The sequence below is a fragment of the Sminthopsis crassicaudata genome, chromosome 4 (assembly GCF_048593235.1).
Source record: "Sminthopsis crassicaudata isolate SCR6 chromosome 4, ASM4859323v1, whole genome shotgun sequence".
In the NCBI taxonomy this organism is placed as follows: Eukaryota; Metazoa; Chordata; class Mammalia; order Dasyuromorphia; family Dasyuridae; genus Sminthopsis; species Sminthopsis crassicaudata.
The window spans coordinates 432,365,214-432,393,106 of record NC_133620.1 but is presented as its reverse complement, the minus strand read 5'-3'; the positions used below and the strand labels follow the sequence as shown (position 1 = coordinate 432,393,106).

Sequence of the window (27,893 nt, the reverse complement as noted above, 5' to 3'; positions counted from 1 at the left end):
CTTAAGATCATTTAATTGACTAGCTCTGTTTTCCACCTGCTTTACTAAGAAAGGTCAAGACCATCCAAGATAAGTTACTTCTCTATTTACCCCACCCCTTAGTATTTCCCTTTTGATTCTCTCCTGCTTTGTTCTGGATTTTTCTTGCCAAAGCCAATTTAGGTAAATGTGCCCTTGATCCCATCTGCTCTTGTCTCCTCTGGGAGTTCTGACCGTTTTTTTGTTGTTTCATTTTTACTCTGTCCTTAAATACCAGCTCCTTTCCTAAGGAGAATATTCATGAAAATATGAGTCTTATCAAGAATCATTTATCCCATGAATAAGTAAACAAAAGATAAGAACAGTTTTAAAGAGAATAACAAGCTATTAACCATTTAAAAGATGGCTCCATTACCTAATTTATCTATCAAAGATATGATTAAAAAAAAGTTCATGTCTGACTAAGAAATATCCTAGAAGCATCCCAGAAGATAAAATAAATCATATTGGTTAAAAAATTTAAAAGCTTTAATAGAAACAGATCTACTAAAGCTAAGTTTAAGGGAGAAGCAGCTAGTCTCCAAAAAGTATCTCTAATAAGAGGTTTCAATATCTAAGATATTCTAAGAAACGGATACAAATTTATAAGAATAAGAATCCTTCCCCAATTGGTAAATAAATGTCTTAAAGGATACCGACAGGCAGAGTTCTCAAGTGAAGAGATCCACATTACCTATAGTCAAATGAAAAATTGCTATAAATCTTTAATAATTACAGAAATGCAAATTAGTTATTTTGAGGTTCCATCTCCCATCCATTAGAATAGCAAAATGACCAAAAGAAAATGAAAGGTTGTTAGAGGGGCTGTGAGAAAACAACTAGGCACAGTGATGAGCCAAAACTGTGAATGGGCTAACCATTCTGGAAAACAATTTGGAGTTGTGTGCAGAAAGTAACTAAAGAGTACATGCCTTTTGACCTGGTTATACCCTGCTAGTCCCTTAATCTGAAGACATAAAAAAATGAGGGAAAGATCTCATATGCAAAAAAAAAGAAAGAGAGAAAGAAAGAAATTTAAAGCAATTCTTTTTGTAGTGGCAGAAAACTGAATGTTATAGGACACTACTGTGCTGTATGAGGAAAAAGTTGGATGAATTGATAGAGTGAATTAACAGAACTAGAAAAACTATTTGTATTATAATATCAATATTATAAAAGTGGACAATTTTGAAGACTCATAAAAATGACAGAATAATAAGCATAACTAGGAAAACAAGTTATAAAATAACCACTGATTATCTAGAGGAAATAGACTTAACTGCTGTGTTATATCAAAATGCAAATTAAAAGAAGTAAAAAACCAGAAATTAAAGATCTCATACTTTGGATAGAAGTAAAGGGCTAAAAATTAGGCATAAATTCTTTCTGCAATTGTAATATATTAAGTCACATATTAAGCTCTTAATATTTGCTAGGCTTCTGCTGTATGTGCTGTGTTCTAGAAATGAACAACTAACTAGTTTCAAGAGAAACATTGAAATACAAAAAACAAACAGGTATATGAGTGAGTCATAGGCTCAGCTAACAGCGTTTAGATTGCACTCTAGGATGGCTAATTATAAAGAAAACGAGGAACTGCAATATCAGTATTAATTTAATGGGGAAAAAAATCTGAAGTAGTTCACTTTATCAATACAGAACAAGAAGAGAGAAGGAAATATAAACATAAGTAGCATATTCCTTCAACTTGTAACAGACTTAATTTAAGCAACTTTCAGACTACCTTGTGGCTATTGTTTCTATACTCCGTTTATAATTACAAGGTTTCCTACCCCTTAGCTGCAATGCTATAAGCCTGTAGTAGCATACTTAAACAGCTTACCTCCTAGAATAGAGCCTTTTCTTTGGGAATAAAGTGTGTGTGTGTCTGTGTGTAAAATTAAAACCTTTCCCTATATAATTATTATCCTAATATTTTGTTTACTTTTCTGATTAAACTTTTTTTTTTATTAGAGGCCTATTGTGCTGTTACTGCTGGAGCTATTCTTAACTCACTCTTTATTCAGAAGTTGGTGACTTTATAAGGTAAACTTCCTAAAGGGTCACATATGTTGTTTTTGTTTATATAAATATACAAAATTTTTCCATGTCAGAAATATGTAACATTTAGGTTTTGGACATCAGTTTTTGATAATTATGAGGAAAAAAAAGGAAGAGACTTGGAAAGAGAATTACACTTTGGAGTTTTTATAAGTCAGTAGATCAACATCATAAAGTAGTCAGCCTACCAAGATTATAGCTATTGTTTCTTTCTGATGTTTCCTAAGTCATTGTAGAATGTAGAGGGAAAAAGGGAACCTCAGAAGTCCCTTTACTTTACAGAGAAGGAAATTAAGACCAGGACAGTTGATAACTTCCGCAAAGAAGTTATCACACAGATAGGAAGAATAGAATTCTAATTTAGATATTTTCACCAAATCCACTACAGGGAAAGTACTGTATTTTTTATCAAGCATTAACAAGTTTTTCTAATGGGTAACGTACTGTATGAAGAGGAGCCAAAACTGTTTATTCAGAAACTTCTGATGACTAGGCAGGCACAGGAGAGTAATTTGGGAGAGAGAACTATTCCACTAGCCAAAGGGATTGTGCTGTTCCTGGGTAGCTGTATGTTGTATGCTACTACTAAGCTGAAGACTCTAGTAGAAGAAAAAAATAAGCAGAAAGGTAGGGGGAAAGGTATACTCTTGGGGTTATTAAAGAAAATGAATTATTTCTTAGAATAAAAGAATAGATATTCCAAAGAGAAAAGTAAAGAGAGATATTAGAAATGGCAGAGGGCAATCCAAACTATTACCTAGTATTTACATAGCAAAGTGTGCCACATGGTTTTGTGGGAGAGATTTGTATGTCTATATTATAGGTAAGAGATGGCTCCTTGAGCCTTCTGAAGAAGCCTCTTGTTCCCTAGAACACTGATAACCTGTTAGGTGTTACTTGAGGTAGGTGGTTGCTATAGCAAAAACAAGGAATTGTGGTTGGTCACTGGCTCCCTGCTGTGGGTATGACAAAATATGACTATCTCCCCCTAAGATCAGTCCTTTACCCTTTTATTCCCCTGTAGTTTATTTTCTGATCCCTTCCCCTTTGATGCAGTTTTCTTGAGGATAGAACTTCAGTTATCTCAGCTTCCTGCCAACCTGCTCAGTTCATGTTTCACTGGCCTCAGTCTCTGCCCCAAGATGCCTTTTGGGGAACAGAATTAACACCAGAAGGATTCTGAGCCCTTTGTTTTTAGGTAAGACTAGTGAATGTTTATTCTCGAGTACTACTTCAGTTCCCTCTGAGCACTTTCAAAAAGAAAATGATGCAGTTCTAGCTAGAACAAAGTTTTGCCTTTTGATTTTCTTTGGCGGCGCCCGGAAGAAGTGGAGAGAGTGGAGTTTGGTTGCAAGTCCATGAGTAGTTTTTAATAACTATGATTAGTTCTGCTATTGGATGCTATAGAATGAGCACATTTGGGGTTAGGAATTAACTTCTCTGCTATTCATTGGTCTTTGACTTTGTTAAGATTATTGATGTTCTGGACTATGAAAACAGTTGAAATTGTTTGCATATAATTCTTTTTTTGGAGAGATTTGAGTAGTGTAAAGATTGCAAAAATTGACTAATACTATGTCTTGTTGGTCTTGTGACCCAGAACTCCACAATAGCTCTTCATGTTGGAATGCGCTTTCCTATCTGAAGTCAAGCTTCCAGACATTTCTATCCTTTTTTTGTAGTTCTTCTATTTAAATATGTGAAGTCAACTTAAGGTAAGAGACCAAAAGACCAACTTTCTAGTTTGTCTTCCTGCTTCAATTCTCACTCTTCTCCAGTTCATCTCTTATCATTGGTTTGTGTCTCCATTCTGGAAGAGAACCAAAATGACATTATGTCAAGTTAGCATGTGTCCGACTGGGGCAGGTCGGACACAAATAGTCCCTATGAACATTTTGGGGGGCTTCTCTAATTTTGTGCATCTCACATTTATTCGGAGCTCACTCCATTCTACTTCGCTCACAGAGCGCAGCCCCTTCTCTAATAAGGGCACACCATGCCAGACCAGGGTCTCCCATGTCATTCAATCCATTCTAAAGTTCTCAAGACAAACTTTGAGAGGATCCTTGTATCACTTTTTCTGACCATCTTGTGAGCCTATAAAATCTTTTTGGCAAGCGTACATATGGCATTCCAATAATGTGGTCATCCCAATGGAATTATGCTCTTTGCAGTAGAATTGGAATGTTCAGATCTGAACATGTTACCTTTCTCCCTCTCAGTTAACTCTAGAGGCTCCTTTTCACTGCCAACATCAATTATAAAATTCCATGAAATTTAAAGTCCTTTACATACAACCTAGCCTCTTCTAATCTTTCCAGTTTTTTTTTTTTTTTTTTTTACTGTTTACTCCCTGACACATTCTCTGTGGTCACAAGATATAGAGAGGGTGGTTTTCTCCTGAGTAAACCATTATGAAACCTCTCCCCTGATGTGTGCTTTGAAGTAGGATCTCCTTCTTCTACAGGATTGATCTCCCCCTTTCATTCCTCCTGTTTCAATCCTTCCCTGTCACACTTAGCATTTTTTTGTAGCCCTTTTTCCTATTGAGAATGATTATGGAAGTTATTGTTCCTTCATTGTTTACCTAGAGACTATATCATACATACTCATTTTAACTTTATCTCCTCTCTCAATACTAGCTAATTAATCCATTCTGTAGTTTTAAATAGACATTCTGTTCTTCCTCTTTGTTTTTCCTACTCAATCAATAATCAATCAGTAAAATGTGTGCTCCTATCTAAAGACTGATTTCTGTATCCCATCATATATAATGAAACTATTAGTTATCAATTTTTTTCATTCATTTCCTGGAATAATTAAGAAATATGATTGTATTATGTATGTGCTAGAGGTGAGTTGGTGCTGTTATTGCCTCTGCTTATTCCATCAATGTCCTTTCTTAATATATTTCTAGTATTATATTAAATAATAGCAGATAATAGACATTCTGGTTTTGTCCCTGATCTTTTTGGAAAAGCCTACTGTGAATTCTTATGACAAATAATGCTAATTCTATTGCTTAGTATATTAAGGAAAAGTTCTTTTATTCACCTAATTTTAATGTTTTCAACATAAATGATATTTTGTCAAAGCTTCTTAAAATTTTAAAATATATTGATGTAGATTCTTTGCTAGTGACTTACTACTTTGGTGTCTAGGTATGCTTTGTGTGTGTGTGTGTAAACCAACTAAATCTGGTTTCATCTGGTTAGCTGATTTTGAGTCAGCCCAGTGTTATTAGAGATACATATGCATGGCTGTTGCTGACACAAAATAAAATGATCAGAATTACTTGTTAGCAGGAAGAAAAGGAATAAGTATTTAAGTATTTGGCTGTGCATGTGCTAGGCACTGTGCTAAGAACTTTAAATATAATAACTCATTGATCACAACAGTTTGGGGAGATGGGTGCTATTATATCCATTTTACAGTTGGGAGAACTTGAACAGATGAAGTGATTTGTCCAAGATCACATACTTAGTGTGTCCGAGACTAGATTTGAACACAGGTCCTAAGTGTGCCACCTGTCTGCCTCTACATACTCTAACAAGTAATTGTGATGTCTTGGAAATTACACATGTATAAAACCAAGAAGCATTTCCCAGGGCATTAATGATCAGATATGAACAAATCAATAATCTCTACATAAATGATTGCCTTAAATAAATAATGTAAAATATTACCCATCAAAACCTCTCTAGTTTTTGCTTTTATCCACAACTTATCAGCATGTAAAGGTAAACTATAATATACTATTGATAGAACAGCGAATCCATCCAACAATTGGGCATTATGCTTAAAAATATAATCAAAATGTCCTTGCCCTTTTGACTCAGAGATCCAGGGTTAAGCACATATCAAGGAGGTCCAAGACATCAAATCCTATGCAGCAGGTCCAAATGCTCATAGGACAAGAATATGATGGAATGTTACTACAATGTTAAGGGACAAATGCAGGTGGGGTAAGTAGAATAAGAAAAACAGTATGTGCAAATGCCACATCACAGTTTGGAAAGCTCAGAAGGTGATATCAGAAGCCTAGACCTGAAGACTTGAGAAAGTATTTCTTTTCTATTGCTGAAGAGGAGACAGCATGTTTACTTCCAGGCAATGTTTGGGGTTTTGCTGAACCTTTTCTGTTTTTTGTTTTGTTTTGTTTTGTTTTGTTTTGTTTTGTTTTGTTTTGTTTTGTTTTGTTTTGTTTTGTTTTGTTTCTGTTATTAAGAATTTCAAGATTTAAAAATCTTGGGAACATAATTAAGCAAGGGATTGCCTTAGCAGTTGAGTGGGAATATGGATAGAGAAGGGATCCTTTTTCTCCTGGCTCAGACCCATATCACCATTTTCCCCACTTTACTAATAGACCAGTATTTTTAGCCCCTTACCCACTGTCCCAATCCCCTGTTAACTTCATTGTACTTTTATTTTGATTTTTTTTCTTTCCTGTTCACCTTTTTATGCTTCTCTTGAAAGATTGTGCTCAGTTTTCCTAGGTAGTTGATTCTTGGTTGTAATCCAAGCTTCTTTCCCTTCAGAATATCATATTCCAGACCCTCTAATCTTTTTAAAGTGGAAGCTACTAAGTCCTGGACAAGCCCAGCAGTGGCTTCTTGATACTTGAATTGTTTCTTTCTGACAGCTTGCAGTATTTTCACCTTGACCTTATAATTCTGAAATTTAAGTACAATATTTCTTGGGAGTTTTCCTTGCGGGACCTCTTTCAAGAGATGATTAATGGATTCTTTCAATGACTATTTTGTTGTAGGATATCAGGACAGTTTTTCTTTCTTTTGATTAGAAAGAATTCTTTATTTTCAAAACCTATGGACAGGTAATTTTTCAACATTGACCTTTGTTTTCCAAATTTTCCCCTCCTTCCCTCCACTCCCTTCCCTAGATGGCAAGCAATCCAGTATAGGTTATACATGTTAAAATGTTAAATCCAATATGTGTAAACATATTTATACAATTATCTTGCTGCATAAGAAAAATCAGATCAAAAAGGCAAGAAAATGAGTAAGAAAACAATGCAAGTGAACAACAACAAAAAGAGTGAGAATGCTATGTTGTAATTAGGACAGTTTTCATTGATGATTTCTTAGAAGATGCCATCCAGACTTTTTTTTTGATCACCTCATTTAGGAAATCCAATATTTGTTAAATTATCTTTCCTAGATCTATTTTCCAGGTAGATTGTTTTTTCATTGAGTTATTTCATATTTTCTTTTTCTTTTTTTCATTCTTATTACTTTGTTTGAATCTTAATGTCTTATAGAGTCATTAGCTTCCATTTGGCTAATTCTTCTTTTAAAGGTATTTTCTAAAGTCAATTTTTTCCTTTCTGTTCTAACCTGATGGCTGTCTCTTGCATAATTCTCATTTCTTTTTCCAATTTTTCTTCTACCTCCTTTCTTTGACTTTTAAAATCCTTTTTTAGTTCCTCCAAGAAGACTCTTTGGAGTTCAGACCAATTTATATCCCCCTTTGAGGTTTCATATGTACGCATTTTGCCATCTTCTGAGTTGGTGGTTTGGGAACACTGTCCCCAACTTCTTGTGCAGCTTTGAGCTTTGATTTTGACATGCTCTCAGCACTGGGTTATCCAAAACTGGTGGCCATGCCTGGATTCCCTGAGCTGGCACTTTGCCTTTTTGCCTTAGGACTGAAAGGTGTCCCACTGGTCTGCCATGCTACTGGCTTGTTGAAGCAGGTACGAGAGCTTCCAATTGCTGATCTGAGCTGTGGCCACGATCCTCCCACTGACTTGCCCCTGGACACTGTGTTCCCCTTTCATCCAAATAAATCTGACCTTTCTTAAAGTCTTCCAACCTATCTTGAGCTGGAAAATTGTTTCATTCTGTCTCTTTGTAGGTTTTGTTACTCCAAAGTCTGTTCAGAAATTTGATTTCAAGTTGTTTCTAAGAGAAAATGAATAGAGCTCAGGCATCTTCCTAGCTTCTTTTTTGCCATCTTTGATGTTTTAAATTTTTTTTCTCTTTCTCAGTGTAAATATGAGAGAAGTTCATGTGATTTCTTTCTTCCTCTCACCCACTAGACCTTTTTTTTTTGAGTGACTTTAACTTGTAACAAGCATCCTGGTTAGCACAGATGCTTGGAAATTATTGATTCTTTTAAAAGTCATTTTCCCCTCTTTGAGATATTAATATTCAGTATTATAATATTTATATATTATACAATAATATACATATAATTATTAATATTCAGTATTATAAAATGGTATTGTTGAATGCAAGCCATTTTATTTTTACCTTATAAGTGCCTTTTATAGATGTCCTTGGAGCAATTTCTGTACTTTTGCCCCCTTTCATAATATTGCTCTCTTGCCCAAATCATTGACTTTGGGCTAACAAACTTCGATTTGCTAAGAAATGGAGGAAACTTGTTGAATTATTGACAAGGTAGGGGTGTTTGAAAAATAGTGACACAGATTGGGAGGCTCTTGGTGGGGATCCATCACACCTGTTGTGCTTTTTCTAACCTTTTGTTTCTGTCTTCACTGTATAGCTTGTGAAATGGGAATATTAGAGTACTCAATTGGGAAAGAGTGATGAGATGTAGTTAATGTGGGCCCCTCTTTCCTGTTCTTTTCGGTGTCTCTTCCTTTTATTAATCTTTTTATTTTCTTTGGCTGATTTCTTGCTGTTTGAGAGTGGTGAGGTAAAAGTTGGGCTTAGACCCAATACCTTCAAGTTATCTGAACAGAAGACATACAGTTTTGATTGAGATGAGAAAGTAGACATAGTTTATTGTTGATGTGCCCTATTTTGGGGTTTTTTTTTGCTTTGTTTTGTTATTGTGTGTCATTTCCCTCTTGTCTTTTTGATACCATTTTCCTATGATTTTGTAAAATAATAATCGAATCCCTTAAAGAGCGTCTAGCACATCTCTCATTCTGTATCTATCTGGTTTCTCTTTTTAAGTATCATTTCTTTATTTTATTCACATGTAGTACATTAGGTGCTGTTTTTAAGTTCCAAAAATTTGTGGCTCCAGTGTCATTGATGAGGAAAACAAATTATTAATTATACATTTTTGGTTTTTGCCTTCCTAGGTGCAGCTGTGACTGTTCTTTGAATGATAAGACTTGGTTGAATTTCATGCTAAGTTTTCAGTGTGTTTTTGCCTTAAGCTATTTCTTGTTTTGAGGCGATGCTGTGGATAAAGTGGTTTTGTTTTTTGTTTTTTTATTTTTTTCCATCTTCCTCTTTATGTGTTACAAATAAATGTTAACATTGGCTGCTATCTCAGTCTTGTGAAGGTCTTAATAGTTATTCTATTTCATTTTCATCCTTCAAATTTTATGTTGATTTTTTGACCTTTTTCTGTTAGCAAATGGTTCAAAGATATTTGTATGTCTCATTTTATTACATCTTTCACAAGAGTAAATAATAAAGGCTATCTTTTGTGATATTTGGGTTTATCCATTGGCTCCTGATTTTCTATTTGAAGTAATTTTTTTTTCATGACATAAAGGTGTAAGGATTCTGAGTAAATATAGAAATTTTGTTTTTATTTCTTAAACATAAATTAAACTTTCTACATTTTTTGGCATAATCACCTTTATTCCACCTTTGTAATTTACTACTTTTCAAAGTATGCATTTATTTTAATTTGGAGGATGTTATGGGAATATTAGAGAACTCATTTGGGAAAGAGTGATGAGGTGTTATAATTATCTATAGAATTTTTCTAACACATCCTCTGCAGCAGGATGTTTGTTTATAAGCTTCAGTTACCTTCCTTGAATAAGTGATAACTAAATGTCCTATGAAATTGTTACTTGTAATACAAAGATACAATAAATAAAGCATACCTCTCCAGTTCCTTTAGTTAACTCTCAATTGAGAATATATAGTCCATCTTTCCATTTAGCTTCCTTTTATCTTCCAGTTTCTTTATCTTGACATGTAAGCTAATGTCCTAGGTAATCTAAAATTATAAACTGTTTTATTTAGGGAATTATCTAAGTAATATATAGTTACCTACCCCCTTTTCTGCCCTCGTGCCACTGATCTATTTTGCATGTTTGTTTTATAGATTCCTGTGATCCAGCTGAGCTTTTGATCAGTTTACTGATTGTGAGCCCCTTTTTATTATTTAACTAGATGGGTCCTTGTGTAGCAAATAGAGTTTCACCAAGGTCATACTTAAAGTCTTTTCATTATGGTAGAACCCATATCACCTTTGAGAATCTAATCATTGAAGTATGGCTTGAGGCAAGTTGCAGATAATAAAAATTTAAGAATTATTTAATTTTAATAGAAATGAAAAATTTGCTTTGGGATATAATAAAGACTATTACTCCTATCCCAAATTACTGCATGATGATTGTATATATCATTAAATGTGTCAGATTTAGTTTAAAATTTGGGAGCTGTTTCCTCTATCCCCATAGCATTTTGTACATATCATGATCTTATCTATTTAACTTTGTTAAAATTAGAGAAAGTGTAGATAATGATTTCAAGTGAAATTATTGTTTTCTTGCATCCTGCTGTTAGGATGAAAAAACTTCTGCCCAACTTATCTTGTGAAGGTGATAGGAACAATTGCAGATCTGTTTTGCACCTGCCAAGTTGGGTCAGTTTTATCTGTTTTACTGAGGGATAGAGAAATGATTTGTCTGAAACTGCATTGTCAATAAAAATCTTAAGAACTCTGAAGTTTTGAACTCATACATTCCTCTATGCCTGACACATAAGACTTGCTTCCCACCCTTGGGAAAACTTATGAAGAAATAAGCAAACAAAATAAGAGCAGCCAGAAAATGACTACAACAGTTCTTAAGTTCTATTTTAGAACCCCAAGGATCAGGAAGCTGTCCAAGTTTGTTTCAAAGAAAAAACATGGTAATTGATGATGATAGACAAGCATGGCAAAAAGATCACTATTTTCTGGAGTTTTTTTGTTTTGTTTTATTTTTTCAATTTCTTGTAATGTGTCTTCATCCCATTCAGAAATTATTAGATTGTATAACTAAAAGTTGTCATCATGTTGATCTGGATCAGTTAGTGTCCATTAGGTATAATTAAAGAAAGGAAGACAAAATAAAGGTCATACTAAGCCAAGACTGATGAAACAAATTTTCTTTGAATTTAGTATACCAAATCTAGTTATAAAAACAAAACAAAACAAAACAAATCAAAAGCCATGGATCTAACTGTAGCAATCTCCAATTTGGGTTTATTTCTAGTGATCTTGACAAAACAATATGTGTGTAACCAAATCTTAAGTAATAGTTTTGTGATTTTTTGTATAATAGCAAAGATGTTGGCAGATTTATAAATTTAAAAACAATGTGATGAACTACAATAATCCCATGTACAAAAATACTGGTTAATGTAAATAAAGGGGAAAATTAAAGTTATTATGAAACAACTTAAATAGATCTGTGACCTCATTAATCTGAATATTAATCTGTAGATTAAAGTCTGGTTATCTATTCTATGACTCTTTTCCATCCTCCCTCAATTTTGTCATTGAGGAGGCCACCAAATGTATACGTAAGATCTTTCTTGCTTTCTTCTGATATCTTGTGGTTATAAAATAATGTGATAACGAACAATTACCCATTATAACTTTTTCCTCCTCTGTGAGTAAATTGTTTTGTTGGTAGTTTTGGACTTTTGCTTAATTGAGAAATAAAAAATCAAACTCATTTGGTATAGTTGACATTTTTAAAAGATATAAATATTTTACTATAAAGTTCCACTGAATTTTTAAAATAGTTTGATAACCATGAGGTTAAAGAATAATGTTAGTGTAATGCCAAATTTTAAAAATTTGTTTGAGTACTTTTTATAGCATTTTGCTATATATTATTTGAGGGAGGGGGAGGAAACTAAAGAAGTATAAGACTTCAAGAAAACTTAACTCCCTAAGGAGACTAAATTCATATTCCCACCAACCCTCTAGGAGCACAGAAATGGAAAACACCATGTAGCCAGAGAAGGTGACACCTTTCTAGGCACCACTTTTTAAAGAGCCCTGAAGAACAGAGGATTTAGATCTGTAGTGATGCTCCAACCTAGACAAGGACCTTAGTTGTGGAGATCATCTTCCCTAGAGACTACAAGATTTGATTTGAAGTAGGAAAAGATCAGATTTATAACTAATTTGTTGAAAATCTTTAAATATTTACTATTTGATCGGTTCAACAAGAAAAATAGTTATTTCTTTATAAAAGAATGGTTAAGAAAACTGCTTAAGGAAGCATGTATATGCTATGTATATAATTTATATATCCCTGCTAATTTTATTGTTAGATGAATCCTTCTTTTATCTTTGTATGTTAAAATGCCTTTATATCGACTTCAAAGATTGTTTTGGGTGGGTGGCAATCTGAAGTATTTTGAAATATTGATACTAGTTTGATATTAAATTTTTTTGATTCGTCACATATTGCAAGCTTTATATGTGCCATATAGCCAATCTTTAGTGTGCTAGCTTAGTTAATAAGATGAAATAGACTTGTAGTTGATTGGGCATTGATTTAATTGGGCCTTACTTGTATATATTATTTGCCACTTGTGGTAGTTGGGTAGAAATGTTTTTATAACTATTGCCTTCTTTATCCAAGGTGCTGACAAGTGACTGTTTAGCATGTAGAAGAAATAGCAAATTTGGAAATGATACCCTGCTCCTTCTATTGCAGAATAATGTGCTTTAGTCCTTATTTTTTTTTCCCTCTGCTTAATCTCAGGTCAACAGGACATACTGCTGTGGAACCTACCGCGCAGGTCCTATGAGGCAGATAAGTCTTGTTGGAGCAGTAGATGAAGAAGTTGGTGATTATTTCCCAGAATTCCTTGATATGTTAGAAGAATCACCATTTCTGAAAGTGAGTGTTAATCCAGATTGTTAATTTTTAGTTTAGATTACCTATTTGAAACAAACACACACACACACACACACACACACACACACACACACACAATCCCCTAAGGCAATTCAATTTGACTAAAAAACCCAAACATCTATATGATTGACCTATAAATATCCTGAAAAGATATTGGCATTGAATTTTCAAATAAAATTATTTTCTTAGATCCACTGAATGACACAGTATTTCTTATAACACTTTGCTTTTTATTAAATTGTAAATCTTTTTTTATTTTAAATCTCTGTATTGACTTATCTTATTTTTAGATGACTTTGCCCTGGGGCACACTCTCCAGTCTCCGACTCCAGTGTAGGTCTCAGAGTGATGATGGCCCCATAATGTGGGTGAGACCTGGAGAACAGATGATCCCTACAGCAGATATGCCAAAGTCACCCTTCAAAAGACGCCGGTAAACATTTTGTTCCCCTTCCAAAAATGCAAAAATGTAATTATGCTTTTTCCTGTTTATGGTTTCTAAGGATTATTATTACTTTTTCCAAGTGAGCCTGTGCAGTATGGTATTATGAGATAGGATCTAACTGTATCACTTAATGCAGAATGGCTTGTGACAAACCAACTCTTGTAATAGTATGTGATCTTGATCCACATTTGATAATCTGGTTGTTCTGTATATAATAGCCTTTAATTAACTGAAACATTTGAATTAACCAGATCAGTTCATAAATATAAATACACTTAAGATTAAATTGATAGTTATGATGGAAAAATTAAAAGCATTTGAGTGAATTTTTTTTCCCCAAATTTTCTTTTTGATGAATGTACCAGATAGCTTTTAGCCTTACTTTGCATGTTTTCTGTAGTGTGCTAGCTGCTCTCCGGAAGTATGGTCTTTGGAGTCATGAAAGTAGTGGAACATTCTGAGATATTAAGAATGAGGATAGGAGGGAGTCAAAATTGTGAACATTTAAATACAATAAATACTTTAGATTCTGAGCTCTTTTACAGCCAAGTCTGTCTTTTGCCTTTTTTTCTAGCTCCAGCATCTAGCATAGTGCTCGACTCATAGTAGGTACTTAAATGCTGACTGAGTGACTTAATTAGGTTTACAACCATGAATAATTACTTAGTATCTTGGAGCCTCTATTTTCCTATATACAAAAGCAGACCTAATATTTAATGCTAGTAACCCTTTGAAGTTATTACAAGGAAAGCTCCCTACAAAACCTAAAATCCTCTGTAAATTTTTTAAAATTTATTTTAACAGATATTTTAATGGTTGTTAGAAGCTGCTTGTTAGGATTGCAGAAGGTTTCAATGTCCAGAGAATGGTCCAGTGAAATTAACACTGGATTTTGAATTTGATCTGCATTCAAATTCAGATACATACTGAATATAATTGTGGACAAGTCTTAATCTCAAACTTCCTGAGTCTTAATTTCTTCTTCTGTAAAATGGGAATGAAATACCTATAATACCAATTTTAGAAGGTTGCTGTGAGGAAAGTGCTTTGTAGAATAATACATTAGATATGAGTAGTCACTATTGATAAAATGTTGTTTCTCTCTTCTCTTGCCTCCCTGTTGCTCCACAATCAAATTAATTGTAGATCAATGAATGAAATTAAAAACCTCCAGTACCTGCCTCGGACCAGTGAGCCCAGAGAGGTTCTCTTTGAAGATAGAACGAGAGCCCATGCTGATCATGTGGGTCAGGGGTTTGACTGGCAGAGTACGGCTGCTGTGGGGGTTTTGAAAGCTGTACAGTTTAGTGAATGGTAAGTCATAGCGTGCAGCTCCAATTGTTTGGGTTATTCCCTTTAGAAAAGGGGGAGTCTCAAATTCAGAATGGTTGGTATATAGTCACTGAAGGATACCTCAATTTCTGTTGTGTATACATTTTTGTATTTTCTTATTTCAATATTTTGTTTTACCAGGAATTTTTTTTTCCCCCTAAAGACTAAATGAGATTTAGTGTTCCCATTATTAAGGATGCTGGTGGTGGGGTTGGGCATGTTTTCCTTTTCTATCTTGAGAGTTCTGGAGCATAGTATCTTGTTTGTAGCTTCTTGATGAGTACATATTGAATTGAAATGATTATGGCACACAAAAGCCTGAGATGTTTTTCCGTTTTATTTTTATTTTTTTCCCCAGTTACATTCAAAATATATATATATATATTTTAATTTTAGAATTCTAGGTACTTTCCCTTATCCCCACCAACAATTAAGAAACTACTTGTGAAGATATGCAAAGCATTTCCATAAAAGCCAAGTTTTGGGGATAAACCCCAAAGATCTCGTACCCTAATAAAAATAAAAACCCTCAAGAAAAAAGAAGTTAAAGAGACAGAGAGGGAGGGAGAAGGAGAGGGAAAGAGAGAGAAAGGAGAAAATAGAAGGAAGAGGAGGAGGGAGAGAGAGAATGCTTTGATCTGGATTGTTTTGAATTTCTCTGGATTCAAATCACATTAAGGTTTTTTGTTTTGTTTGTTTTGTTTTTAAGTTTTAGAGGAAGCAAATGAATACTTGTTCTTTTGGAGCCATAGTTATAGTTGAAATGACTTGCCAAATTCTTTTTGTGACATACTTCTCCATGTTTACTTATCCATTTAGGAGTAACCAACCTCGAATAACCAAAGATGTGATTTGTTTTCATGCTGAGGACTTTACTGATGTTGTGCAGAGACTTCAGTTAGACCTCCATGAACCTCCAGTGTCACAGGTACTGAATTTGCTTTTTTATTGACTAATTTTTTTAATTGAAATAACCATTTCTAAAAGCTATTAGGAAAAATCAAAGAAGCAATTTCTTCTAATTTACAGGGAAAGAGACTAGTTAGGAATGATTGAAAATAAACTTTCTGAATATGGTATACTTTAAGAGAAAGCTAAAAATGGTAATTAAATATCCCGTCTCTCTTCCCCCACCCCCAAAAAGCAAACCAAAAACCATAAAAACCCTGGCTACAGTTGATGGAAACCCAGGAAAGTCAAGTGTGTTGAGAATCTGTATGTACTGGCTCCAAATAAATTTCTACTTTTTGGGGAATGGTAAAGTCAGGCCATTTCAGAGAAAAGGAATTACTTATATTGAAAGACCATGGAAGAATAACAAGGGGGCAACTGGGGTGTCATTCAGGGATCAGAGTAGAAATTGGACAGAAATAGAGAATGGGGGAGAGCTCATCTTTACTTCATTTTTTATGTTGTATTTGAATGACCGGATTCTTGACATGGTTTAATCACAGAATCTTAAGTTCAGAGTGACCTCTGGAGGCTGGAGTTCATCTCATGCCTGGGTTAAATCTTTGCTATAAATACCTGGTCCACTGGTCTCTGACATCTTGTAATGTCCTTTGTGGAAGCTCAGTCTATTTTGAGATAGTTCTGAGTCTTTTGAAACTTGTTTTTGAATTGAACCTAACCAACTCTGTCATTTGGCAGATTCCATTCACTATTCATAGACCTGTCCTACAAATAACTTGAAGACATCTGTCTATAATCTCCTGCTTATGCCCTAAGAGATTTAGACTTCCAAACTTATTTGGATCTCTAGCATCTTCAGTTCTCATACACATGATATTGAGGCTCTTGGCACTTCTGATTGCTTTCCTCCAGTTGTTTTTCCACTTTTCAAAGCCCTTCCTAAAGTGAACAACACAGTATTCAGGTGTGTCTTGACTAAAGTAGAGCTGACACTTCATTTAATGCACTAGATATTTTGGCTGATATATCATACTGGGTGATTCATAGTGAATTTGCAGTCCATAATACACTCCCTTTTCTTAGCTTTTGTTTTTAGATGAATTTCTATCTTTTTCTTTTTATCCTTTTCTTTCCCATCTGTCTTGTGAAGTTGACTTTTTGAACCAAAGTATAAGCCTTTTTACATTTAGCTCTTAAATTTCATCTTCCTATATTTGACCTAATATGCTAGCTGCTTCTTTTGTATCCTGATTCTGTCATCTGATATTATATCTCCTGGCTTTGTGTCATATGAAGTTTGGTAAACCATCTATACTTTTATCCACATTATTGATGAAAATCTTAAACTTGGTAGAGCCAGACATAGATCCCCGGAGAAGACCATGGAGAATCTCCTTTTAGTTGCATTTTTCCAAATGTTTAAGTGTGTGTGTGTGTGTGTGTAGTATCTTGTAAAAACCAAGATATAGCATTCTGCTTATCTACCAGTCTGGGGGTGTTATTGAGAATAGAAATAAGATTAAATCTGATATGAACTGTTGTTGGTTTGTTAGCATTTTTAGATCACTGTTTCTTTTTTTAGATTACACTGATTCTATTTCATAATGAATTTTAAATTTCTTCTATGAGTCAAAGTCAAGCTTGTTGGCTTGTTGGTTAAAGATTTCAGTCTTTTTTTCTTTAAGATTTGGGGTTATATTTTTCCTTCTTGAATCTATGGAACCCTCCTCTATTTTGTAGTATTTGAAGGGTTACTGGTGTTAAGCTTTTTGTAATTTTCTCAAATGTCACTTAGTTGGATTTGATGACTCAACCATATTATCTTTTTACTTACTTGTGGTAAGCTTTCTCTTAACCTTTTGTTATTGTTGTTAATTCTTTCCAGTCAAAAATCATTATCTTTGGCAGAAAACACAAAAGCAGACTAAGAATTGTGTCATTTGTTGATTGTAGGTAGGAAGAATCATGTTTAGCTCATGACTCAGATGTAAAGAACTGAGCATTCTTCCCTGTGTGTAATAAAGCAACTATTTCTTGCAATTTGAATACATCTAGCCCTTTGCATAAAGTCATCACCCCTTTTTTTAGCTTGTTTTAGGTAATATCACTTCTATAGCAATGTACCTAACATTGGCTTAAATGAGAGTATTTCTAAGTGCAATTAAGTCTATTTCTTATATGAAGTTGGCAATGTGAGTTGGTATTGGAGATTTTTCAAAAGATATTCCCTCCTTCATGTAAAAGTATTAGTTTTGGTTTAATTAAGAGTTTTATAAGTCCCTCCTCTTCATTTTGGTCTCCTGATCTACCTACAAAGAGGCTTAAGTTTATAGTCCTTAAAACGTACTAAAAGATGTGTGGGGTTTTTTGTTTTGCTTTGTTTTTTAATTAACACCAAATTATAACTTCTCTTTCCTTTGTTTAGTGTGTTCAGTGGGTGGATGAAGCTAAACTAAACCAAATGAGGCGAGAAGGCATTCGTTATGCTAGAATCCAGTTGTGTGATAATGATATCTACTTCATCCCAAGGAATGTCATCCATCAGTTTAAAACCGTGTCTGCGGTATGCAGTTTAGCCTGGCATATAAGGCTTAAGCAGTACCACCCTGTTGTGGAAGGCCCTCAGAATGCTGAAAGTAATTCCAACATAGATTTTGATATCACTGGAAATTCAGAATCAGAAGCTAACTCTCAGTGTGTGAGTATAAAAACTGAGTCTGAAGGAACAAGTGCAGAGATGCAGCTTTTGACAACTGCCTCTTCATCTTTCTCAACTCCATCGGGACTTGTACAGCAAGATCAGGGGGCTCAGCTCCTTCCAACTATAAAGCTAGAACCCGGCCTGGAATCTGACCAACCACATGATCCACAGGACCATCCAAGCACTCCTGTGTGATATGTATATATTCAAACACATTTTTTTAACTTTTTTAAATTTTGATGTGAAGTTATAGTTTTATAACTGGCTTAAGTTAAGTTTTATTGGAGAAATCTTGCCTATAATTCTATAAAGAGAAATGACATTCCAAAAATGTCAAGCATATCTTTTTTACACAGATTATGCAAAGTTAAGAGTTGTATCTTATCCCGTTAGTACAGTATGTAATAGTGGGTCTGCTGCTACTTTCTGTTTAAGGTGTGAGGTAACAGTTCAGTTGCTCTTCAAATCAAAATAGGAACTCCCTGGAGTTACAGATTCTAATTTGCTAAATTGATCACTCCCTTGTTTCATCTTGTCTCTTGCCATATTTGCTCCTTTTATAAAGTAAGATCTGTAGCTTAGTGCCTGTGTCCTTTATTGCACAGGTACAATTTCTGCAGTAAAGATGGCATTGGCTGTAGGATGGTGTTCCTGCATCCTGTCTCCTGGCAAGTGTGGCATTTAAGTTCCAACTACAAAGAACAAGTGACTTCTGTGGATGTTTAGGTGACTCTCCAGTTTCTTAGTGAAAGAGAAAGCACAGCACTTTGAATGATCACAATGTCTTCTTTGTATCTGTTCTTGAAAGCCCAGAGGAGAACTTCAGTAAATCTACAAACAAGTTGTCCCTAGTCATTATTTTTGGCTCATTAATCGAGAGTTCAAGATCAACTGTAGAAGATGCTCTAGTTAAAAATGTAGAGTTGATATGATAACTGGGATGCTCTGCCCAACACCTCCGCCTTTCGTGTGGATACTTTGCTTCCTAAACTCGTCAGTAGTCTCAGAATTAGAAACTGCTCTCCATTCTGCTGATGAGGCTGCCATATTTTTGAGCATCAACTTTGGGTAAGACTCTGCTTAACTTGTCAGCTGGCTTCAATCTCTTCATGATAAAAATCTAGTATTACTAATGCACTTAAATTCACAATTGTAACTGGTGCATACCTGAGTTTATTCACTGTTGTTGTGTTGCTATTTCCCAGGTAGGAATAGTTGCACTAGACTTTTCACCCTAGAGTTTTCAGGTAGCCTGATGCTAGTGCCTGGATGCTTTTATTTTTATTTTTTATTATTAAAACGGGCATAGTTCATCTAGTTTATGTAGTCTGAACATTTTGTTATTTGCGAATGTTAATGTGATGTGCATCTCACTTTCTCTTAGTTCTTAATAATGCCAATAGGCCTTTGTTTATTAGAAGAAAGAGTCTCCCCCACCTAAAGACCAGACTTGGCATATCTACTCGGTTATGGTGCAATTTGGAGTTTGGTTCTTTTCCTTTCTGGAATAGGTGAGATTTGGAAATTTTATGTTAACATAGGCAAAAAAGATGCAGCTTCATTATGTCTGTCACCATGAAAACTCAGCTGTGTCTTTTGAAATATCAATTATGAATTTTCTCTAAAAGTTTCTGAAATAGGTTAAATCTGTTATATAAATATTACTTTGTGCAATATTGTTGTGTAGTTATATGCATATTAGCACAGTATAGGGGTCACTGTTTAAACTGATAGAAAAGTAACCATCAGAAAATACTGCAGTGATTAGGTTAGAATCTGTATTATTCCTTATATATATATATATGTATATGTATGTATTCTTTGTTACAAAGAATGAAGACAAATAGAGAAACATTTCAATTTAAACCATTTACAAATTGGAAGTGATGGTGAATGTTTAGTATTCTGTGTAAATAAGGTGTTAGCGTGGAAAGCTTTTATGAAAGGTAATATGATTCATGCAGGGGTGTTTTTAAATCTTGGGTAAAAATTCTAGGGTAAAAATTCTAGTTCATCAAGGCTAGTTTAGAGATCTGCCCTGAGTTTTTTTGGCTTTTATCAATTTTTTTTTTTTTTTTTAATTTTGTCCAGAAGAATTTCATAGAGCTTTACCAGGCTGTACAAAGTAAAATTCTTCTCAGGCAACATTTTGCTTCAGTGCAGTTTTGATATTTATAAAAATCATGAAGAGCAAGGTTATTAACAGGAATATTGTTTTTCAATTCCTCTTCATTCACTTTTGTCTTCCAAGATCCCATCTCCCCCATCTCCTACTTGCCATCCAGCAGATGCCATTTGTCATCTAAGCTGGTCATTGCTAACAAACAAGGAGACTGTCTCCTGACAGCCAGCACTGTGTATATTTACTCAGGAACCAGCAAATCTGCAAAGACTTTACAATCAAAAGCAAAACTCCGTTTTTATTGTTTAAGACATTTTACCCTCACCTCCAATATAAACATTTAAAAAGGTATAAACCTTTTATATCATGTAGTAATAAATTCATTGTATTTTAGAATTGCAGTAGAATGGGAAGGGGGAAAAACCATTAGCTTGTAATATGTATCTGGAAACTCCTGAATGTCCTACGTGAGTATTAGATTTTAATAGCATGATTTTTAAGACTGAATATAAAAGCAGGCAAGCTTGAGTTTCATACTGCTTTCAAAGCTGTATCCTAGGTTAGTGAAATAAACAATTGAAGCTTTTCTAAATAATTAAATTATTTGGTTTTGGTGGTTTTAGGCATGGACCAATTCCATGTCCTTTGATTTGTAAAATAGTGATGGCAATTTTGAACTTTTAAGTGGAATTAAGCTGATCTTCCTCTTCTGTATAAATCCAGTGTGCCAACTCTTTTAGAGATTATATCTCTTGCAGAGAGTATAGGTATAAGATATAAAATTCTTTTGAAGCAGAGGGATGGCAGAAATGTCCTTGTATAAAGGGCCTAATAAATGAATATTCTTAACCCTACTGACTTTAAGGCACCCTTTGACCAGTGTGATGGTTGGCTCTGTGGTATCCATTAAAACAACAATAACAAAACACCACATGCATTCAACCTTCTCTTCCCCATCCTCACCAGTTTTATAATCATAAGTGATACGCTAGGAGTGAAAGTGCAACTTACACAAGTATATTTTAAAGTGTAACTTCATGTAATTAAAGGGTAAATTTATGTAAGGGAAAGATTACATGTATATGATCTCTCCATGACCATTACTATTTACAATTTTTTAAAAAAAGGATATTTAGTGATTATTCAAGTGTAGAAGTTCTATGGATTATCATTATGGAGGTGTAGGTGTGTATGTATGGGTGTGTGAGAAGAGAGTGTTTTGTATGGAAGGAGGTGTCCCAAATAATCAATAGACACCCATTTTTAAGTTAACTGTGAATTTGAGGGTGCTTATCTAAATACTTAACTCAGTTCAAATGCCCCTGAATTTGTTTTACTTAATCAAAAAATGGTCTTCCTACAATTAGAAACAGAGTAATATCATCTAAAAAATATTGCACATAAGAAAAACTAGCCCTACTTTATCTTTGGGAATATATTTTATTTTAGTAAAGAATTTTAATCACTATTGTTAAGTTTACAATCCAAATTTAGTAGTGGTTGGAGAAAATGTTGCTTATTAAGTCCTTTTCTATCCTTCTGGATTTTCTTTCCTTTTAAAATAGAATGTTTTATAACTTACAGGCTACCATGTGTTAGGACAGGACCCAAAACTCTGCAAACACATATTGGTGAATGCATTCTTGACAATAACAACAGTGGGCTTTAAATTTTCTTCCACATTTGGCCACTGAAAGGTCTGTTTGCATTCTCACCTATAGAAAAATCTAGTCCATGTCTCCAATAAGTTGTTTTGTTAATGCCACAAGGATTTTTTTTTTAAATAAAAAAAAAATTAACCTTCACTGGCACATACCACTAGTTTCAAGTTCATATTTGTGCTGAATTTTATTTTTATAAACACAGATTGCAGCCATAACGGTCCTATAGTAGGTAGAAGAAAGGCATAAGGTAAATGTTTTTCTTCAGCACCAATAGGACCTTTTATTATTCTGAAAGTTCATGTTGCAGATTAAAATTTACATTGCTTTAAGAGCAAGTATCTCTCCATAAATATTATGGCCTTCCATATTGTTCATAAACTTTTTAGGATCCACTTGTGCATGTAATTGAGGAGAATACCTCCTCTTAATATAGCACTTTTCAATTCTCTCTAAAGAAATACTTTAGTACTACTTCTATCACATGTTGTAAAGTTTCGTGTAATAGTGTTTTCTGTGACTAAAACTCCATTTTGATCGGCAGCTAAGATTTTTTTTTTTCTGTGGCTTTAATTTATCTGAGGTCTTTGCATATAGATGAAATTATAATTTGCCTGGAGGACTGTTTGCATTGTACGGCCTTAGTATGTTTATTGACATTAAAAAGTGTTTTAAAGAGGTTTTTAATGAATAGTCTAAACCTAAATCTATGTGAATAATAATCCTTTAACAGTGCATTTCTTTTTGTAGCTGACTGTCTAAGCGTGTTAAATCGTTTAAGCTATTTCTTTGTAAAATAGTACAATGGAATGCATAGAGGTTTTTTTCCTGTAAAGTATTTTTTTAATAAACAAAGTCTGATTTGTCCTTTAATAAAGTCTCATTCATGCTATAAATTGGATAAATTCAAATGAATATGAATCTTGGAAATGTAGTACCTCCTTATAGTTGAAATCCCTTTGGGGTTTACTCTGGAGTTACTGAAAATACAAACTTCATGGGGAAGCTAGATGATGAAGTGGATAAAGCACCAACTCTGATGTCAGGAGGACCTGAATTCAAATTTGACCTCAAATACTTAACACTTCCTAGCTGTGTGACCCTGGGCAAGTCATTTAACTCCAATTGTTTCAGCAAAAAACTAACAAAAAAATACAAACCTCTGAAAAGGAGTTTGGGCCAACTGGGGACCCAACTAGAAATGACCACACAGTTTCTTCTCTTCCTTCTCTTCCCTTCGCTCTGTATAGGGATATCATACTTTTACCTGCTGGTACTCGGCCCAAAGGAGTATAAATTTTGATTAAATGAAATCTGGCAACATATCTTGGGGTTTATGGGCTAGGACCATGTCTTAAACCCAAATTACACAGGCTAGTTCCAGGTCAAGCCCCACTTCATTACTGTTTGGATCCTGATTCATTCAAAATAAATGAAAATAGCAATACTGAGAGATTTTGACCAGGTAAAAGAGCCTGTTCTCTGCCTCATTTCTTCCCCAGCCTTAATCACTGATTAAGGTCTTTGCTTCAATCAAACTGAGTCCTGCTTAAATACCTAAGCTTAAAATGGCCAGGTGGTCTACTACATCCAGGGCCATAACCAATAGACCTGATCTGTATCTGTCCACTGAATCCAGACAGTTGTGCAGGAGAAAGTGGGGCTGGTTGACCTTGCCCAGCCCTCCCTCAAATCCAATCACTTGCATGTGATGGTGTCACCTTCGTGACATCTTGGTCCTCGTGGAAAACAACTTGGAGACAAACAGCTGTTCTCGAGTACAAGAGAAGCCGTCAAGGTATCTGAAAATTCCTATATGTCAACTAGTTGCATTTCACCAGCAAGATAATTTTCCAGGAGAAAAATTTAATTTGGTTACATGTATTTGGTTATGCTTGCTGCTTTTCTGATTTGTCACTGAATAGAATGGAAGGCTCTTGAGAGGAGAAAGTTTGATTTTTCCTATTTTTATAACCAGGACTTGGCAGGAATGCCTTCTATGTGAGCAGGAGAAGGTACTGGATCTGTGGCTTTATGGAGAGAGGAAAATTCCTGGGTGAAGAAACTAACATTGCAGGTTGCCTTCTCTGCAACCTGCTCTTAGTTTCCCACAGTAGTATTAAACTACTTGCCTATACTGCCTCAATATTTGTCAGAATTGGGACTTTAATTCATCTCTTTCTGAGTTCTGCCAGACTGCACACAGTTAATATTTTTTAAAAATTAAGCTGAATTCATAATGAAAACACACACCAAATTTCTTCAAAATTAAAAGTTAAACATTAAAATTTAAAATGACCAGGTATTGGGACTGAATCTTTGGTTATTCAAAATAATGGGATTTTCTTTTTCAGAACTGAATGACAAAATTGCTATAGCAGTTGTGCTCCTCCTAAACCTGAGGTTTAGCCGCTAGGCCTGGCTCAGATTAACTGATAAATTAATTCGGCTATTCTAGGCACATATAATAGGGGGAAAAAAATAAAATAACGGGATGGTTTTGAAAGCTACCACCCTGATCAATTTTTGCATCGACAGATGATTAATTCCAGGTCTCGGAATTAATGGAATTAAATCGACTCATTTATTTGTCCTTCGGTTGCCAGCCAGCGCGGGGTGGGGTGGAGTGGAGGAACCCTAAGTGGAGGGGGTTAGAGGGTTCGGCCCCAAGGGACCTAAAGAAGTCAGGCATGATGTTTTTCCTCCCTTCCCAATTAAATTCTAAAGCGGGAGTTCTATACGTGGCTCCACGTATTAAATCTGATTTTTTTTTAAGTCCCTTAACTTTGTGTGGGAGGGGGGAGAAAGGGATTTCACTACAAGAGTGTGTGGAAGTTCTCCTTATCGCAAGCATTTCCTGACATCTCTGGGGAGGGGCCGGAGGCCTCTGACCGTCAAGGGTCAGGGCTGGCTCCCCACTCCGGAAGCGCTAGGGAAGGCTGGAGGCCCGGAGCCGAGCACCTGTGCCCAGGGAGCAAGCGTCCGCTCCGCTTTCCGGGCCTCTGCCCCTTGGCCTCCGGGGCAACCCTCGGTTTCCCAGTGCCCCCCAATCTCCCCCTTTTATCCCCCCGGACTCTTCAGCCCCTCCCCGCGAGCACGCAGAATGGCGGCTGCTGGCGGAAGCACGCACGGCGCGGCCGCCGTGGCTGGCCGGCTGGCGGCAGGGCGGCGCGGGTGGCGCGGTCTCCATGGTAACCGCCCCCGCGGGTGTCTCCTCCTCTGGGGGAAGATGTGGCCTGCGGGCCCTGCGGCCGGGCCGGGACCACTGAAAAAAGCGGTCCCGGCCGCCGAACTGAGGGGCAACCGGCACCAGGTGAGAGCGCTACTGTCGGAGAGGGTGGGGGTGAGGCGAGGCGGTCCGGGGAGACGGTGAGCCCCGGCAGCCGGCCCTCGTCCCCCACCTCCCCCGGGGCATCCCCGCGCGTCGCTGCCGCCGCCGCCGCCGTCGCTGCTGCCGCCGCCGCCGCGGCCGCCGCCTCACACCAAGGCCCCGGGAAAGGCCCGGGGAGGGAGAGGCGGCCTCCGAGGCCGAGCCCGAGCCCGGCAACCGCCCGTCCCCGCTCACGCGTTTTCCCTAGCTCTCCGTGAAATCCCATTCTCTGGAGACACACAGATGGACGCAAATGAGAGAGATGCCATATCGTGGTACCAGAAGAAGGTGAGCGCGCCCCTCCCCCACCCCGGGGGGAGGGGCGCCTGCGGCTCGGGCGGGGCCTCCGCTGACTGCGCCTCTCCTAGCACCCCCGGCCTCCTGGTTACGTCCCTTGCCCCCCGCAGCCGAGCCGGCTCTACTCACCCTCCCTGCCCCCGCACGCCCTTAGGAGGGGCCGACTCCCATCCCTGCAGGGATATCCGGATCCTGGGCCGGCTCCTGGAGAAGCCGTTATCTTCTTCGGCCCTGACGGCTGCACTCGAGGATTCATCCTCTGCCCAGTCACTGCCCCAATCCAAGCCACCTCGTGGAAATCTCAGTTCTTTTCTCACAACGGCTTTCCTCTTCCTCCTGTGCTGTATTACAGTCCGTCTCTTTATAACAAGCCCTTACCTGTTGCTTCCTCCAGCTCCTGATTGGGCATTTTCTTAAGAAATTGGAATATCTAATCAAATTGGCTCAATATGTATACAGTCTGAGCCTTCCTTTAAAAAATAGTCATGAGGGCAGTGTGAAGAATATGATCCTAGGGCATAATGGTTCTCTATAATCCAAGGAGGCATAGTTATTTTCTAGGAGATTTTTAAAAATAACTATTTCACTAGTTTTCATAACTTTTTTAGGATTTGGTTTAAATTTAATTATTTTACTATAGGTCATTTGAACAACCTGTTATCTATTACAGATTGGAGCATATGATCAGCAGATATGGGAAAAATCTATTGAACAGACCCAGATAAAGGTAAGCTTGAGCCTACCTCTAGCCATAGTTTAGTTTTCTAATGCTTAATGTGGGGTGTCCAATTGGAATCTCAGATTCATGGTGTTAAAAAATGAATGCACTTTCTTCCCCTTTAAACTCCCCTTCTCCAGAATTTTGGACTGCTGGCCTCCCAAGTCATAGGTTCTAACTCTGTAACAGTGGAAATCTGCTCTCCCCCCCAACCCCTCTTGCTGATAATGCTACCACTGTTACTGTCTGTCCTGGAGTATTGTAGTAGCAACCTAATTGAGCTTCCTGTTCTCATTGTCTTCCCTCTTCAATCTAGATTCCATGGCTCTAAAAGAATTTTTCTATAAGATTAGTGTTAATAGAATTACCTTCCTGCTTAAAAACTTTGAGTGGCTCCCTATTGCTTCTATCATAAAATACTTTTCTCCCCCAGCAGTTTAAAACCTGATAAATCTAGTTCTAGCCTTTCTAGTCATATCGAATACTTTTGTTGTTGTTGTGTCACTTCTATCATGTTTGACTCTTGATGACCCCATATGGGGATTTCTTGGCAAAGGCCCTGAAGTGGTTTGCCATTTCCTTCTCCAGCTTATTTTACAGATGAGGAATCTGAGGCAAGCAGGGTTATATAGACTTGCCCAGAGCCCCAGAACTAGTTAGTGTTGGAGGCCATATTTGAACTGATTCCAGGCCCACATTCCTTCCACTGAATTACTTCACCACTATTAGTAGCACATCAGTACTGTTTTCTGGTACTCTTTATGTACAGGGTAAATTTGATTACTAGCTGATTTCCTTCCTTCCTTCCTTCCTTCCTTCCTTCCTTCCTTCCTTCCTTCCTTCCTTCCTTCCTTCCTTCCTCCTTCCTTCCTTCCTTCCTTCCTTCCTTCCTTCCTTCCTTCCTTCCTTCCTTCCTTCCTTCTCCTTCCTTCCTTCCTTCCTTCCTTCCTTCCTTCCTTCCTTCCTTCCTTCCTTCCTTCCTTCCTTCCTTCCTTCCTTCCTTCCTTCCTTCCTTCCTTCCTTCCTTCCTTCCTTCCTTCCTCTTCCTTCTTCTTCCTTCCTTCTTCCTTCCTTCTTCTCCTTCCTTCCTTCCTTCCTTCCTTCCTCCCTTCCTCTCCCTCTCCTCCTCCCTCCCTTCCCTCCCTCCTCCCTCCTCCCTCCCTCCCTCCCTCCCTCCCTCCCTCCCTCCTCCCTCCCTCCCTCCCTCCCTCCCTCCCTCCCTCCCTCCCTCCCTCCCGTCCCTCCCTCCCTCCTCCTCCCTTCTTCCTTTCTTTTTTTTTTTTGGTAGCTTTTTATTTACAAGATACATGCATGGGTAATTTTTCAGCATTGACAATTGCAAAACCTTTTGTTCCAACTTTTCCCCTCCTCCCC

At 36.6% G+C, this 27,893-nt stretch overlaps 2 protein-coding genes across 11 annotated transcripts in view; both read left to right on the top strand.

Moving 5' to 3' along the window:
* Positions 1-23,011, top strand: part of RSBN1 (round spermatid basic protein 1) — a 50,919-nt gene extending 27,908 nt beyond the window's left edge. Inside the window, exons 3-8 of one of the 2 annotated variants that reach the window (XM_074263092.1) lie at positions 12,806-12,943; positions 13,252-13,394; positions 14,553-14,720; positions 15,558-15,666; positions 18,076-18,348; positions 18,957-23,011. In XM_074263092.1, the coding sequence (XP_074119193.1) occupies positions 12,806-12,943; positions 13,252-13,394; positions 14,553-14,720; positions 15,558-15,666; positions 18,076-18,348; positions 18,957-18,974 (849 nt within the window). In that variant the 3' untranslated portion in view covers positions 18,975-23,011. Of the gene's footprint in view, positions 1-12,805; positions 12,944-13,251; positions 13,395-14,552; positions 14,721-15,557; positions 15,667-18,075 lie in introns of both variants that reach the window. The other variant, XM_074263091.1, reaches the window with a different exon arrangement.
* Positions 23,012-24,903: 1,892 nt separating this feature from the next.
* PHTF1 (putative homeodomain transcription factor 1) overlaps positions 24,904-27,893 on the top strand; it is a 46,346-nt gene continuing 43,356 nt past the window's right edge. For 3 of the 9 annotated variants that reach the window (XM_074263100.1, XM_074263099.1, XM_074263096.1), the window contains exons 1-2: positions 25,454-25,792; positions 26,472-26,528. In XM_074263100.1, coding sequence (XP_074119201.1) covers positions 25,748-25,792; positions 26,472-26,528 — 102 coding nt within the window. In that variant the 5' untranslated portion in view covers positions 25,454-25,747. The other 6 variants (XM_074263098.1, XM_074263094.1, XM_074263097.1 and 3 more) reach the window with 6 other exon arrangements.